General features: G+C 49.8%; 1 protein-coding gene across 1 annotated transcript in view; it reads right to left on the reverse strand.

Moving 5' to 3' along the window:
• Positions 1-922: 922 nt before the first annotated feature.
• The window catches only part of sema3gb (sema domain, immunoglobulin domain (Ig), short basic domain, secreted, (semaphorin) 3Gb), a 26,264-nt gene continuing 11,210 nt past the window's right edge, over positions 923-15,976 (reverse strand). The window contains exons 2-15 of the mRNA XM_064300225.1: positions 15,326-15,454; positions 9,182-9,351; positions 6,788-6,923; positions 6,540-6,685; positions 6,013-6,130; positions 5,649-5,718; positions 4,985-5,129; positions 3,738-3,960; positions 3,549-3,637; positions 3,392-3,433; positions 2,921-3,078; positions 2,610-2,677; positions 1,859-1,986; positions 923-1,571 (exon numbers count right to left, since the gene is read on the reverse strand). Of these exons, the coding sequence (XP_064156295.1) occupies positions 1,209-1,571; positions 1,859-1,986; positions 2,610-2,677; positions 2,921-3,078; positions 3,392-3,433; positions 3,549-3,637; positions 3,738-3,960; positions 4,985-5,129; positions 5,649-5,718; positions 6,013-6,130; positions 6,540-6,685; positions 6,788-6,923; positions 9,182-9,351; positions 15,326-15,434 (1,965 nt within the window). The 5' untranslated portion in view covers positions 15,435-15,454 and the 3' untranslated portion in view covers positions 923-1,208. The remainder of the gene's footprint in view (positions 1,572-1,858; positions 1,987-2,609; positions 2,678-2,920; positions 3,079-3,391; positions 3,434-3,548; positions 3,638-3,737; positions 3,961-4,984; positions 5,130-5,648; positions 5,719-6,012; positions 6,131-6,539; positions 6,686-6,787; positions 6,924-9,181; positions 9,352-15,325; positions 15,455-15,976) is intronic.

A 15,976-nucleotide genomic window follows, 5' to 3' on the forward strand; every position in this document is an offset into this window, starting at 1 on the left:
CCTGGGGCTGCTCATTCCGTGATCTGTTCCCTGGGGCTGCTCATTCCATGATCTGTTCCCTGGGGCTGCTCATTCCATGATCCGGTCCCCGGATCCACTCGACAGGCTAGGAAGGACTTGGACTAGGACTAGGACTTGGATGAGGGACATAGGGACAGTGACTCTGTCTGACCTCTGCACAGAAGCTGGTGTCAGGAGTGAATGTGTCACTGTAGTGGTTAACTCTGTGCATGTGTGTCACTGTGGCTTTTGTGAGTCAGTGAGGTATATGCGTGATTCAGTATGTGTGATTCAGTAAGGCGCATGTGAGTCAGTGAATGTGAGTCAGTGTGCATGAGTCTGTGTGGCGTGTGTCAGTCTGGGATTGTGAGTCAGTGTGGTGTGCCAGTCAATATGTGAATGTCACTGAGGCATGTGCGAGTCAGTGTGAGTCAGTGTGGCGTGTGTGAGTCAGCATACCCTGTGTGAGTCACACAGGTGTATATGAGTCAGAGTGAGTGAGTCACTCAGGTGTGTGTGAGTCAGCGTGGCCAGAGTGAGTCACTCAGGTGTGTTTGAGTCAGAGCGAGTGAGTCACTCAGGTGTGTGTGAGTCGAGTAGACACTGTGTGTGATCAGTGTGAGTCACTCAGGTGTGTGTGAGTCAGAGTGAGTGAGTCACTGTGGTAGTCAGAGTGATGTATTCAGGTGTGTGTGAGTCAGAGTGAGTGAGTCACTCAGGTGTGTGTGAGTCAGAGTGAGTGAGTCACTCAGGTGTGTGTGAGTCAGTGTGAGTGAGTCACTCAGGGGTGTGTGAGTCAGAGTGAGTGAGTCACTCGTGTGTGTGAGTCAGAGTGAGTGAGTCATTCAGGTGTGTGTGAGTCAGAGTGAGTGAGTCACTCGTGTGTGAGTCAGAGTGAGTGAGTCATTCAGGTGTGTGTGAGTCAGAGTGAGTGAGTCACTCAGGTGTGTGTGAGACATTGTGGCATGTGTGAGTCACTCAGGTGTGTGTGAGTCAGAGTGAGTGAGTCACTCAGGTGTGTGTGAGTCAGTGTGGCGTGTGTGAGTCACTCAGGTGTGTGTGAGTCAGAGTGAGTGAGTCAATCGTGTGTGTGAGTCCGAGTGAGTGAGTCACTCAGGTGTGTGTGAGTCAGAGTGATTGAGTCACTCAGGTGTGTGCGAGTCAGAGTGAGTGAGTCACTCAGTTGTGTGTGAGTCCGAGTGAGTGAGTCACTCAGGTGTGTGTGAGTCAGTGTGTCTCCTGTTTGTGCGTTTGGGCTGCTGGCTGTCGGTTTGGTCCCAGTAGGACTGGCAGTACTGCTGTATCAGCCTGACCTCAGGCTGGGGGGGCAGAGTTTGAGGCGGAGGTGGGGGCGGCGGGGGATGGGCGTGGTGGTGGTGTTCAGGCGGGGCGTCGGGGGCAGTCAGCGCCTCCACGATCTCGCGGTCCAGGACGCGGAGGGATATACGCGCGATCGTGTGCTTAAACTTGTTCTCCGTGGCCAGGCAGTGGTACAGACCAGAGTCTGACTGAGACAGCGACTTCAGCAAGATGCCCTGAGCTGTCTTCACTATCTCCCTGTCCCGATTCAACTGCAGAGAGAGAGAGGGGTGGGGGCAGGGGAGGGAGAGAGAGGGAGAGAGAGAGGGAGAGAGAAAGAAGAAAGAAGAAAGAAAGAAAGAAAGAAAGAAAGAAAGAAAGGGGGGAAATTAATGAACAATGCAGTGAACAGCAGTGACATACCCATGTACATGTTATTCCACTGCACATTCTGCCTGAAGTTGATAAATGTTAAGAAAATATATTAAAAAAATATTTGCAATTGAAATTATTAAAATGAAGTGATAGGATCTGAAGAGACAGGATGTCCAAGCCACACCCCTTTCCTGCGTCCCTCCTTCTGCAGCAGCCACTTGACTGAGGCCTGGGGGGAACGGGGCTGACATTCCAGAAACGTGCTGCTCCCCTCCACTCCAAACTGCACCGTCTCCCGCAACCGTGTCTCCACTAGAGGGAGACAGAGATACACAGTATCACTGACACCGCCGAGATACAGACACACAGTATCACTGACACTGCAGAGTTACAGACACACAGTATCACTGACACTGCACAGTTACAGACACACAGTATCACTGACACTGCAGAGTTACAGATATAGTATCACTGATATTGCAGAGTTACAGACACAGTATCACTGACACTGCTGAGTTACAGACACCCAGTATCACTGGCACTGCAGAGTTACAGACACACAGTATCACTGACACTGCCAAGATACAGACACACAGTATCACTGACACTGCAGTTACAGACACAGTATCACTGACATGACGGAGTTACAGACACACAGTATCACTGACACTGCAGTGTTACCGACACACAGTATCACTGACACTGCAGAGTTACAGATACAGTATCACTGACATTGTAGAGTTACAGACACACAGTATCACTGACACTGTAGAGTTACAAATACAGTATCACTGACACTGCAGAGTTACAGACACATAGTATTACTGACACTGTGGAGTTACAGACACACAGTATCACTGACACTGCAGAGTTACAGACACACAGTATCACTGACACTCAATTCTGTCAATAAACCATAATTCATTTGAACATACCTTTGGCATTGAATCCTCTACACTGGCGCAGGGGGTCCCCATGTTTAATATCCTGCCTTCGACTCCGCCTAGCGATAGACAGTATGGAGAGAGAGTGAGTGGTGAGTCTTTGCTCAGCATGAAGAGAGGGGGTTGGCCGTTTGCTCAGTATGAAGAGAGGGGATTGGCTCTTTGCTCAGTGTGAAGACAGAGGATTGGCTCTTTACTCAGTATAAACAGAGAGGATTGGCTCTTTGCTCAGTATAAAGAGAGAAGATTGGCTCTTTGCTCAGTATAAAGAGAGGGGATTGGCTCTGAACTGCAGGGGTCACCTTTTGGTGGCGGTGGTGAAAGGGGCGCAGTTCTCGCCGTCCCAGGCGCAGTAGGGGTCGCGGGCCAGGCAGCAATCAGAGCAGGCCTTCCCGTACACGGCACACCTGTGCAGCGACACCTGGGTCAGGCCTCTCTCTGATGACACGTACAGCTGTTGCTGCGGGACAAAGAGAAAGAAGAGTGTCAGGGGTGAGAGACAGCAAGCCCAGGAACCAGAATGCCAGGCAACCAAATGCCACAGGCGCAACAACCAAAGCACCAGAATGCTACAGGGAACAAATGCCACAGATACACAATGCCACAGGGCAACCAGCAATGCCACAGGGCAACCAGCAATGCTACGCAGTCTAAATGCATCTCACACATATTACAATTTAATTCATGAATCATAAAGCTACTGTGGCATCACAGTGGCAAATACAGACTTAAATCACATTGTCTGAATACATGAAAAGCACCAACAGTTTTACCCTTTTGGAGGATATCTTCATGGTTTTAACAGGAGCTGGAATCTGGAAAAAGACATACATATTCATTGTTTTCTTTACTCCAGGAATACTGTAGATGCATTTATTTTGTTTAGATAGGATTGAATATAAAGAGAGATATAATGTAAACTTCCATTACCCTAAAAACCTCCACCTCCTCCAGAATGAGTTCTTCTGTGGTGCTGGGGTCCTTTGGAAGGACTATGACCTTTTGGACTGTTCCGCGATCTAAAATAGGGTTGATCACCTTGTTAAGATCAGAGATAAAGATATTTACATATGGTGATGGAGGCAGCGACTGTGGGGGTAACAAGGGGGGGGGACTAACCTGTCCCCAGGAAGAGGACCTCATAACGCCCATCCACCGCTTCCACTTGGTCCACCGCAATAGTGGTGAAGCGGTAGTCCACACCCGTGCGCACCACAAGGGGGCGCCTGTGTATGGGGTACACCGGGTGGTACATGAGGGGATGGGCTCGCACAAAGTTCACCGCCTGGTCTGAGAACTCCTTGGTAGAACGAAAGCCTGGGGTGAAGGTGCCACCTGGACACTAAAGACAGAAAAGGGATTATAACACCACCACCATACACCACCCCCACCTACACCCATACACCCACACACACACTACACCAACCCACACACCCATCCACACACCACCACCATACACCACCCCCACCTACACCCATACACCCACACACACTACACCACCACCATACACCACCCCCACCTACACCCATACACCCACACATACACTACACCAACCCACACACCCATCCACACACCACACCCATACATACAATACACCACCCCCACCTACACCCATACACCCACACACACACACTACACCAACCCACACACCCATCCACACACCACACCCATACATACAATACACCACCCTACACTACACCCAACACCCACCATACACTACACCAACCACACCCGCTACCACCCACACCCATACATACAATACACAACCTACACCCATACACCACACATACACTAACCCAACCCAACACCCATCCACACCACCCATACTACAACTACACCCCACCAACTACACCCATACCCACACACACACACCACAACCCACTACACCCACACACTACCACACTAGCACCCACTACACTCATACCATCATACACTAAAGCCTTCTATACCACTAACCCATCTAAACCATAACCCACACTATCTACAACTACACCACTCAACACACCACTACCCAATCATATACTCATAGCTATCTATCCCACTGACCCACATAAACCACTACTGCAACATCTTTACCCTCTTATGCCAGACCATCCACAACACATCATTTAAACACACCACACAATGCATACATATTCCATTTCATCTAATTATTTGAAGCGACTACCAGAAATGACATTTTTACATACAATTCAGGTTAAATACCTTGCTCAAGCCAGCGCCGCGAGCTAGGAACTCAAAACCTTTGAGGAACAGGGCCAGTTCCCTAAACTTACACTGCCGCCCATTACATATTACACCTGCTGACAATCCCCTAGACCCATCTACAGTCACGCAAACCCATTCACAGACAGGGAGAGACGCACTGTGCCTGGACGAGGGTAGGGGATCTTGCCAGTGTACGGGGTCCACTGGTAGCTATGGCCTTGCTTGTGAGAGAAGGGGCCGTTGAAGACATTGCGGATGTCGGCCATGGAGTACACACACACAGCCGAGCCTTTAAACACTGACCTGGGGGGGGGGAGAGAGAGAGGAAGTGCAGAGGGACACACTCATAAACAAGGGAGATGGTACAGTCCAGGCAGGCAGAAGTCTATGAACAACACACCCGTAAACAAGGGAGATGGTACATTCCAGACAGGCAGAGGTCTACGAACAACACACCTGTAAACAAGGGAGATGGTACAGTCCAGACAGGCAGAGGTCTATGAACAACACGCCCGTAAACAAGGGAGATGGTACATCCAGGAGTCAGGAAAAATAAAGAAGTGTCATCAACCCTTGACAACACACCATAAACGGAGATGGACATCCAACGGTATGAACAACACGCCTAACAAGGAGATGGTACAGTCCAGACAGGCAGAGGTCTATGAACAACACACCCATAAACAAGCAAGATGGTACAGTCCAGACAGGCAGAGGTCTACGAACAACACACCCATAAACAAGGGAGATGGTACATTCCAGACAGACAGAGGTCTATGAACGAAGAGGATCATACAGTCTGGAGAGGGAGAGAGAAATTACCCAGCGGAGGAGAAGACTGCATAGACGACTGGATTACGCTCATCCTGAGTTGACTGAATAAAAACGTCTCCTGGAAACAGAAAGGAAGAAAGCGTAACAATAGAGCACTAACCAGTCGGCTGAGCGAGCCAATCAGTGACCTGTTTAGTGGGCCAAACAGTGGCTAGCTGAATGAGCTATTTAGACACCAGTTGAGAAAGCCAATCAGTGACTGGCTGGATAAGCCGATCACCAGAATGATTATATGACTAGACGATTTCAGGGATTCTCCATGTTGACAAAGATGCTTTCTTTCACATTTTTCATTCCCTCCAGAAATGTTACTGGCCATTCAGAAAGCCAAGGGATTAATCAGCAGACTCACTCAGCTCATGGAAGTAGGTCTCCACACCGTCATCCCCACCAATCACAGAGCACACCAAATGGGCCTTCAGGAAGGTCGTCCATTTATTCACCAGCGACCGCTGACCTCCGTCGTCATTCTGAGGAGACAGGAAAGGGTTAATTGTTCTTTCATCATTCCAGAGCTGAAGGTACATAGGCACTGCTGGAGAGTCATATTGTTGGCCTGAATAGAGTCGTATTACAGCGTAGTTCCTGGTGCGTATTACTGTTGCTTCACTCCAGACTATGTTCAGAATCTGGAAAGTGATGAACAGATTAATGTAATGAGTGAATTAATGAACGAGCTGGAGAGAAACCCGAAAGGGTGGCGCCCCAAGCAGGAGGGACCCTGGACCTGTGTGTGGGGGGTGGAGCTTTGTAAGGGGTGGGTCTAAGTATAAGGGGTGGGGCTAGGCAAACGGATAGATCCTTATTGTCCCATGGGTCAACAAATAGTGTGATACGAATCGGCGGGTGGAGCTGACTGAAGGGACGGGTGTGCCTCACCAGGCAGACTCGCCCCACCCTGGCCAGCACCGTGGGGCTGGCCCCTCCCCCAGCGTCTAGGCTCTTCTCCCGGAAGAAGAAGTACAGCTTGTCATCGTTCCTCTCCGTGCTGTCGGGAATACGCTGGATTTTAACGAACACCGGCTCTGCCAGAGGGAGACAGCGGGAAAAGGTTGAGCTGAAGGTTGAGTTGAGCCATACATTTTAAATGTAGTGCTTTTGAGATACAGCGGCAGAGTTAAACTCACCATTGAGCCACCTGGAATCATACTGCTCAGTTCTGACGGCTGGTTTGTCACCAAGGGTTCGAAAGATGGCCGAGTCTGTGCCCATGAAGTCTACATGGACCCCTGCGTACAGATTTCCATCTTGGGGAGAGGGAGCAGGAAGTGGGAATTGTAGATAGAAGTATGGGAATTAAATAATAATGTATGCCATGAGCATTTTGACATTTTTATGAGAAACTGTATTTTTTTGAGGAAGTGGATTGTGAAGTGAGGAAGTAGTTGTGATCAGTAGGAAGTAGATGTGATAATGAGGAAGTGGATGTGGTCAGGAGGAAGTGGCTGTTTAACAGGAAGTGAATGTGGTAATGAGGAAGTGGATGTGGTCAGGAGTAAGGGGCTGTTTAACAGGAAGTGAGTGTGGTAATGAGGAAGTGGATGTGGTCAGGTAGGCTGTTAAGGAGTGGGAGGTATCGTGGTGATGGGTCAGAGTAAGTGCGTTAACAGGAGTGCCGTGGTCCTGAGAATGGATGTGGCAGGGAAGTGGCTGTAACAGGAGTGAAGTGTAATGAAAGGGGTGTGGTCAGGAGAGTGGTGAGGAAGTGGGGGTATGAGGCAGGGTTGCATACTGAGAGGGCGCTGTTTGGTGAGGGCAGAACACTTCCCTTCCTGAGTCCCTCCCGGGACCAGCGGACAGTACCTAAAGGGCAGAGAGGGTGAGATGGGGTCACCGCTGTAAGGCAGAGGTCTGACACGGTGGGGGAGCCGACTCCAGCTCTCCAGCGCGGTTGAAAAGTGCAGAGGCTTGTAGGCCCCGTAGGGTACAGTGAGTCGTTCAGCTCGACAGACGCACAAGTTGGCGCACTCGCCGGCCCACGGAGGCGGCATGCGGATCGCTCTCTCAGCCACACACAACATCTCATCAGTCACTCACGCACATTACAATACATTACAGGCATTTAGCAGGTGCTTTTATCCAGTGCGACTTACACAACCTTTTTTTTTTTTTATTTTTTTTTTTACATAGCATTTACATTGCATCCATTTATACAGCTGGATATATACTAAAGCAATGCAGGTTAAGTACCGTGCTCAAGGGTATAACGGCAGTGTCCTACCCAGGAACCGAACCCATGACCTTTCGGTTACAAGCCCAGTTCCTGACCCACTGTGCTACACTGCTGCCCCGATACCCTGATGATTGGGAGCGATCTGTTTCTGCCAGTATTTAGATTAACGCATAATGCCATTACACCCACAGCCATGTTTGCATGGTTCTTCACATAATCGGCCTAAGCTCAACTCAGTGGCACCCAAGCTTGTTTTCATCCAGGACCTCTGACTTCCGCTTGAAATGCAGTTTCAAAAAGCCAAAAGAAGAATCAGCGTGACATCGACATACACCGAAATTCAAATGATTTGGCCAAAATAACATCGTTAAAGACAACCAGGATCAAGGCATTTACATGATCATTTCAATAACTGGATCACTGTCATAACTGGGGTAGGATCAGAGTATTAGCGTGCGTGTAAATGCACCAAATGACTGCTGTCAACTTTGTCTATTTCTTTATCTATTTGCCTGATTTCTCTTTTTGCTTTATTTTAACCCCCAGCACGTTGTCTAGATCTGTTTAACTGCCTGTTAAATTCCAATTCACTGTCTGAACTGACCTACATGGTCACCGCACACTAAGGCATAGACCGTCTCAGGGTCCGCTGTACCAGCCAGCAGATTACAGGATCAGGTGGTCTTAATCCAGTTATACTGTGCCGGATCACGGGATCGCAACTTGCATGAGTCAAACAATGTGCCGTGACTCTAAACAGGAGGTGTCACATGGGAGGAGAGAGCCCATGCCTCTTTACCGCAGTTCATTGGCTTCCTCTGGGAGTGATGGCATGGATCTGGGAGTGAGAGAGAGGGAGAAAAGAGGGAGGGGAGAGAGGAAAAGAGAGGAAGGAGGTAGAGAAAGAAACGGTGAGACTTGGCATGTAGCAGTAGGGGGCTAGGGGGCATGTAGCAGTGGGGCGGGGCATGTAGCAGTGGGGGGGGCATGTAGCAGTGGGGGGGGCATGTAGAGTGGGGTGGGGCATGTAGCAGTGGGGCGGGGCAGTGTAGTGGGGCGGGGCATGTAGCAGTGGGGCGGGGCATGTAGCAGTGGGGCGGGGCATGTAGCAGTGGGGTGGGGCATGTAGTAGTGGGGTGGGGCATGTAGCAGTGGGGCGGGGCATGTAGCAGTGGGGCGGGGCATGTAGCAGTGGGGTGGAGCATGTAGCAGTGGGGCGGGGCATGTAGCAGTGGGGCGGGGCATGTAGCAGTGGGGTGGAGCATGTAGCAGTGGGGCGGGGCATGTAGCAGTGGGGCGGGGCATGTAGCAGTGGGGTGTTTGTATGTAGTAGCGGGGCGTGGCACACGGCTCTTACGATCAGGGGCTCCTTGTTGATGTTCTGCATGTCAAGGGCAACCAAGTATTCCCGGCTGCCCAGGTACAGCCGGCCCTGGTCCTGGTCCATCAGCAGGATCCGATAATCACTGGTGTTGAAGGAAAAACTGAAGGGTCGGATTGTCCTGGTGTCCAACAGCTCTGCAGGCGGAAAGGGATATAATGAGCCAACCTGGTTCAGCTTACAGTGGGAAGGGCTATGAATGAGCCAGCACTGGTTCAGCTCTACAGGGAGAAGGGCCATAAGAGCCAGCTGGTTCAGCATCTACAGTGGGGAAAGGGCTATAATGAGCCAGCCTGGTTCAGCTCTACAGTGGGAAAGGGCATAATGAGCCAGCCTGGTCAGCTCTACAGTGAAGGGCTATAATGAGCAGCCTGGTTCAGCTCTACCAGTGGAAAGGCTATAATGAGCCAGCCTGGTTCACAACTACAGTGGAAGGCTATAATAGCCAACGGTTCAACTTACAGTGGAAGGGATATAATGAGCCAGCCTGGTTCAGCTCTACAGTGGGAAAGGGATATAATGAGCCAGCCTGGTTCAGCTCTACAGTGGGAAAGGGATATAATGAGCCAGCCTGGTTCAGCTCTACAGTGGGAAAGGGCTATAATGAGCCAGCCTGGTTCAGCTCTACAGTGGGAAAGGGCTATGATGAGCCGCCTGGTTCCAGCTCTACAGTGGGAAAGGGCTATAATGAGCCAGCCTGGTTCAGCTCTACAGTGGGAAAGGGCTATAATGAGCCAGCCTGGTTCAGCTCTACAGTGGGAAAGGGCTATGATGAGCCAGCCTGGTTCCAGCTCTACAGTGGGAAAGGGCTATAATGAGCCAGCCTGGTTCAGCTCTACAGTGGGAAAGGGCTATAATGAGCCAGCCTGGTTCAGCTCTACAGTGGGAAAGGGCTATAATGAGCCAGCCTGGTTCAGCTCTACAGTGGGAAAGGGCTATAATGAGCCAGCCTGGTTCAGCTCTACAGTGGGAAAGGGCTATGATGAGCCAGCCTGGTTCCAGCTCTACAGTGGGAAAGGGCTATAATGAGCCAGCCTGGTTCAGCTCTACAGTGGGAAAGGGATATAATGAGCCAGACTGGTTCTAGCTGTATAACGGGTAACGTATGGGACACTGAATCCATCCCAATGTGATCCAGCTGTCAGAGACATTCGGGGGCACTGCCACCCCCCCCCCCCACCACCCACTGTGCAGCAGGTGCAGATGTTTTTTGGGTGACAGGGAGTGCACAGAGGGTAACTGACAGCACCCTATTCGCCTGCCTCTCCGCACGCTCTTAATCCGAGAGTCTGGCCAACTGAATACCCGCGCAAGGTCAGGAACCCACATTTCACATCTCATTACATCTGGATACAATCAACAGTATCACACACCAGACTTGGACGAGAACCAAACCACCAGCCGGACTACCGTCTGGACAAGAAACGCAGGTTCCCTGAAATTATGCGTAACCCCACAGGATACATTTATCTTGTACCCGCGTTATACATACAATCTATACATACTAATAATCAGTTATTCATGTCATTTTAACTGTATGTATTGTATGTACACCAGCCTATGAATGTATGCACAGTACTGTATATACGTACGTTTTACTCTTTTACATTACAATCAAATTTTAGCACCGTCTACAAGTGCTATGGGCGTTGTTTCGGAAACCCAAATGCTGTTTTGTCACGCAGACGCCGAGCAAAGCCGAACCGAAAGCCGACGTCAGGCGAGACAAACGGAGAGCTAACGAGACGGAGAGGACGGGGGGGGGGGGGAGCCGGCGGCCGACTCCAGTCGTAAATCGCGCGGGGAGCGAGGACGTGCGGACGCGGCTGGCGGGTCTCCTGACAGACACTAACAGGGAGCCGGGGAGGCGGCGGGGCGCGCGGCGCGGCTAAAAATGGCTCCCGCTAACCCCATACCGCCGGGGCCCTGATCTCCGAGGCATCGCTGCCAGCCGGGGGGGGAAATGCGGGGCATAAATTACCCCGGCGCAGAGGAGAAGGGAGAGGTCACGGGGACGCACGCGCCGCTCGCAACGCCAGCCAGGGCAGCAATCAGAGCCTAGCCTCGTTATCCTCATTATGACTGGCACGGTTACCATGGGCCTTTTCATTATCCTGCGCGAGAGAGGGAGAGAGAGAGAGAGAGAGAGAGAGAGAGAGAGAGAGAGAGAGAGAGAGAGAGAGAGAGAGAGGGAGAGGGAGAGGGAGAGGGAGAGAGGGAGAGAGAGAGGGAGAGAGAGAGTGAGAGAGAGAGTGAGAGGCAGAGAGATAGAGAGAAAGAGAGAGAGAGAGAGTGTATGTGTGAGAGAGAGAGAGAGAAAGAGAGAGAGGCAGAGAGAGGAAGAGATAGACAGAGACTATGTGCGTGCGGGCGTGGTTCTCAGGTATTCTGTAATGTCCAAAATGTTAAAGATGAAACAACCGTGCCGCGGTGCGCCACCACAGCGCCATCATGTGGTCAAAGCCACCTATAAACCAAGCTAAGGCTTGTAAATGTTTGCGAATCCATCCAGATTTTACTGCCATTTTTCAAAGGCAGCTGAAGGAAGAGATATAGTCCAGCAAACTGATGGGTTCAAGGCGGCCATATTGTTTTATACAAACATAGGGTGGCCTGTGAGACTTCGGACACACCCCTAAATTTGTGATGTAATTTTATTTATAAACGGATTCAGCCCCGACAGAGTAATTTAGAGGACCTAAACACAATCGGTGACGCTGAATTTCTCCCACCAAATCATATTCATCCTCAGCTACAGGTTCATCATGGTCATGCAGCAATATTTGATTTGGAAAGTTGCAGACCGGACCTTTAAAGGCATACTATGCAGGCATACTATGCATAAAATAACTACGCTAAGGCGTATCTATGATTCACTGGCAAAAGCCTTTACACTCTTTAACTAAACTCGTACACCTTTCAACTGTATTTGTAATTCTAAAATGTCTGTACGTTTCTGGGCGTGGCGTTCTTTTCTGTGCGGGTGACGGGTGGGCGTGGCTACAGAGCCTGTGGTTTCTGATCAGATTCCAGCGAAGTGTATGTTGCCAGTCAGCTGCTGGAACGGCAGATGCTAAGAAGCCTAGATACAGTGAAGCAAGAAGACAAGACAACGGCACAGGCCATGTCCACAGACCTCACATACCACACCTGAATGGAGGAAATCAGGGAGGGAGTGAAAGTTTCACTCTAATTGTACAAGAACCCTACACTCATCCCGAAAGGCACCTCATAGATTCTACAAATTCGTTCTACCAGCATTCCAACACCAGCGATTGCATGCCAAGGAGTGGTGATGGGGGGGGGGGGGGTCCTAGAACTGCTGCTGATCTGGTGGACTCAGGGCGGTCTCTAGGATTTTGGTAGCCTTAAATAAGACTTAACCAGGGGCAACCGATCGCGGACCGGGGGAGGGGGGATTGTAATTGTCGGCTATTGTGGACTGGGGACCTGGCACAATTAAGAACAATCGCACTGAAGAAGCTACTTGGGCCTTCTGAATACTGCAGTATTAAAATGTCTTCAAAAACAAACAAAACAAAGACATTTAAACCTGAGTTGTGTGGCCCACAGACCACACAGACCGCTATGACGGCAGCAGCCTCTGGAAAGACCAGGAAGGATTTCAGATCAAATTAAAGCCAGAAACATATGTCTAGATATATATGGTAGATATATATATTTTCCACTGCTGTTCCACTGTAAGCTGCTAGTGTCCTGTCATATGTAGGGCCTTGCTAACGCTCATCATGGTAGCCAGTGGGGCTGTGGTCAAACCTCAGAATCACAGGGTTACCTGGGAAACGAAGACAAACCCTTTTCCTCAGAGTTAAATCGATGAACCAATCACATCACCGCAAACGCACAGCAGACTGTGAGGCAATGCTGTGAGTGCTTGACTGGAAAATACGATCATTAATCTATACGAAATCATAAATATCACGCTATAATGGCATAAATAAGGTTTGCATTAGTACTGGTACTGACTGCCAGCGGCCTATAAATGAATTCCATGTGGAAGCTTTATGGAAAATCAGCCCCCTCCTTGCTCCCCCCCCCCCAATTATTTTGGGGGCACGGTGGCGCAGTGGGTGGCACAGCTGCCTCGCAGGAAGGAGGCTCTGGGTTCGAGTCCATGTTCCTGTGTTTCCTCCCACAAGAAAAAACATGCAGTCCAGGGACTACAGGTGAAAATTTGCCTCCCTGGCTAACTGTGGCACATTGACAGAAATCTTATTAATGTGCACTGCCCCCGTCAAATAACCTAAACTAATAAATGATCTAAACACAAATAGAGAGGCCAGAACAGTGTCTGGGAGGAACAGCACACTATGGCCACAGGATGACACAGTACATGTGAGGGCCATAGGGTGGGACCACCGAATTTCGCAGATTGTGATTGGAGAAAAGACATTGAGACCCTCAACCAATTAGCAACACAGCCGAGCACCAAACTGTCAGTAAAGCGATATGCTTTATTACCTGACACTTCTACTTTGCTTGCTTCCACTGAATGGGTTGCCTACATGGGTTACCTGACAGTGTTGCATTATGCAGTTGACTGTAGCATTGCAAGAGACAGACAGAGGGAGATAGAGATAGAGAGAGAGAGAGAGAGAGGGGAAAAAGGAGAGGGGGGAGGAAGGGAGGGAAAAACCTCTCCATGGAACGTCCTTTTATTAAAAGATTCAGGACTTTATACTTCACCCAGAATATGCCTCTCACACAGGAAAGGTAAGCACACACAGTTTCTGCAACTTTACACAGCACGACTGGTTCCTGCTTTCACTGTTACCGCTCTCTGCTGTTACTCTCCCTCTCCGCTGTTACTCTCCCTCTCTGCTGTTACTCTCCCTCTCCGCTGTTACTCTCCCTCTCTGCTGTTACTCTCCTCCTGTACTCTGCCTTGTTACTCTCCCTCTCCGCTGTTACTCTGCCTCTCCGCTGTTACTCTCCCTCTCCGCTGTTACTCTCCCTCTCCGCTGTTACTCTGCCTTTGCACTGTTACTCTGCCTCTCCGCTGTTACTCTGCCTCTCTGATGTTACTCTGCCTCTTTACTGTTACTCTGCCTCTCTGATGTTACTCTGCCTCTACACTGTTAAATATAAATAAATAAACTGTATACAAAAAAAATAAAATTTTAACACTAAAAAAGAAACTTTGACACAAAATGTGTTTAAAGCAACGCAGAAGTGATAAAACAAACAGTGTTGGATATTAACACGTCTGTTATGAGTGTACTGTCCCTCAGGAGGAAGAGAGAGAGACAGACAGTGGGAGAGCGAGAGGCGGTATGGAAAGAAAAGAAAGAGAGAGACGGGGGTGGGGGGGGGGGGACCCCTCTCTTGTTTCAGGCATGTGTGAGCTGCTTTGTGGTAGCAGGTTGTTGGCAGGGAGCGGCGGGTCACCTTAGGGGCTTCCCTCTCTCTCTCTCTCTCCCTCTCTCTCTCTCTCTGAGGTAAATCCAGCGTCGGACCTATTTATACCCTCCCGCCCCCCCCCTCCCCGCTCCGCCAGCCCCGCCATGGCGACCGACCCCGCTTCCCAGAACCGCAGGCCAGTTCTCCCTCACCTACGCAGAAACGCGCCCATGGGCCGGCGCCCCACATCACCCCGCCCCGCGTGACCCACCGCGCGCCCGTCACCCGTCCCACAGACAGGTGCTCGCAGCGGGGGGACGGGGGGCTACGGGGGGGATTGCTCATTCCTAGAAACAGAACTAGGCCCGCGCCATACCGGGTAAATGCGCTACAGCAGACTGCTATATACAGGTATGACGGAAAAAACTATCATGAAGGCTTCCCTCTAAGTGCTCTCTGAAACGAGTGGATCTTTATTCAAAGGAAAGAGTAAAAACAGAGCATTTCTGATGACTGCATTCTAGTAGTACAAGCGGTTTCTGTGGTTTCTCCCCTTATTGTGATAAAGGAGAGATCTGAATAATGTAATAAAGTATAAAAATAGCCTCGATTAGCTTTTTACAGAGAATAATCCCCACGGACTGGCTGTTATTTTTTCAGCTCATTCGTTTGCGCTTTCACAGAAGCCCGTTTCTCAGTTTATCGACAAAACGCGCTAACGTGCTAAAGCTGATTTTTCAGAGGGCTTACCTTTGAAAGAAAGGTGTACTCTGGGAGCAGGGCGGGGGTTGCCCTGGAGACCAGAGACGTGCAAGCTCAGGAAGAGGAGGAGGAAGAGGAGGGGCGGCGCCGTCACCATGGTGATGTTGCCACGGTCACCTGCAGAGAGAAGAGAGGAGGGAGAGAAGGGTTAAAACAGGAAGACGTAGGACCAGCCCCAGTAGTTCTGAGCTCTGCTGAGATGGCTCAGGAGAGGAACTGTGCTTTGCTCTTTATAACGACAGCTGTTTAAAAAGGCTCAATTCTAAAGATGGCGGTTTAAAAATGTTCATTTCTAAAGATGGTTGTATAGAGATATTTATATTTTAAATAATGCTTTTTTTAAAAGCATTATTTAAGTTTGACCCCCCCCCCCCCCCAGCATGGTCTTACCAGGGACCAAGGTCTAAGTCATGACCTAGACCTTAAACCCTTTGATTCCATTTGAAATCTGTTTTTAGAAAATAAAACATAAAACCATTGGAATTTGTGGAATGCTTCCATGACATTTACGGTCAGAGAACATTTGGAACAAGACTGCAGCAATGTAATACAAGGATGATGCGTTTAGACTTTGATCATAACCTTTGAGTTTAAAAACATGATTTTCTTTGTAGAACCCGAGTGCTTGTTGCCAGTATT

This window comes from Anguilla rostrata, chromosome 11 (genome assembly GCF_018555375.3).
Source record: "Anguilla rostrata isolate EN2019 chromosome 11, ASM1855537v3, whole genome shotgun sequence".
In the NCBI taxonomy this organism is placed as follows: Eukaryota; Metazoa; Chordata; class Actinopteri; order Anguilliformes; family Anguillidae; genus Anguilla; species Anguilla rostrata.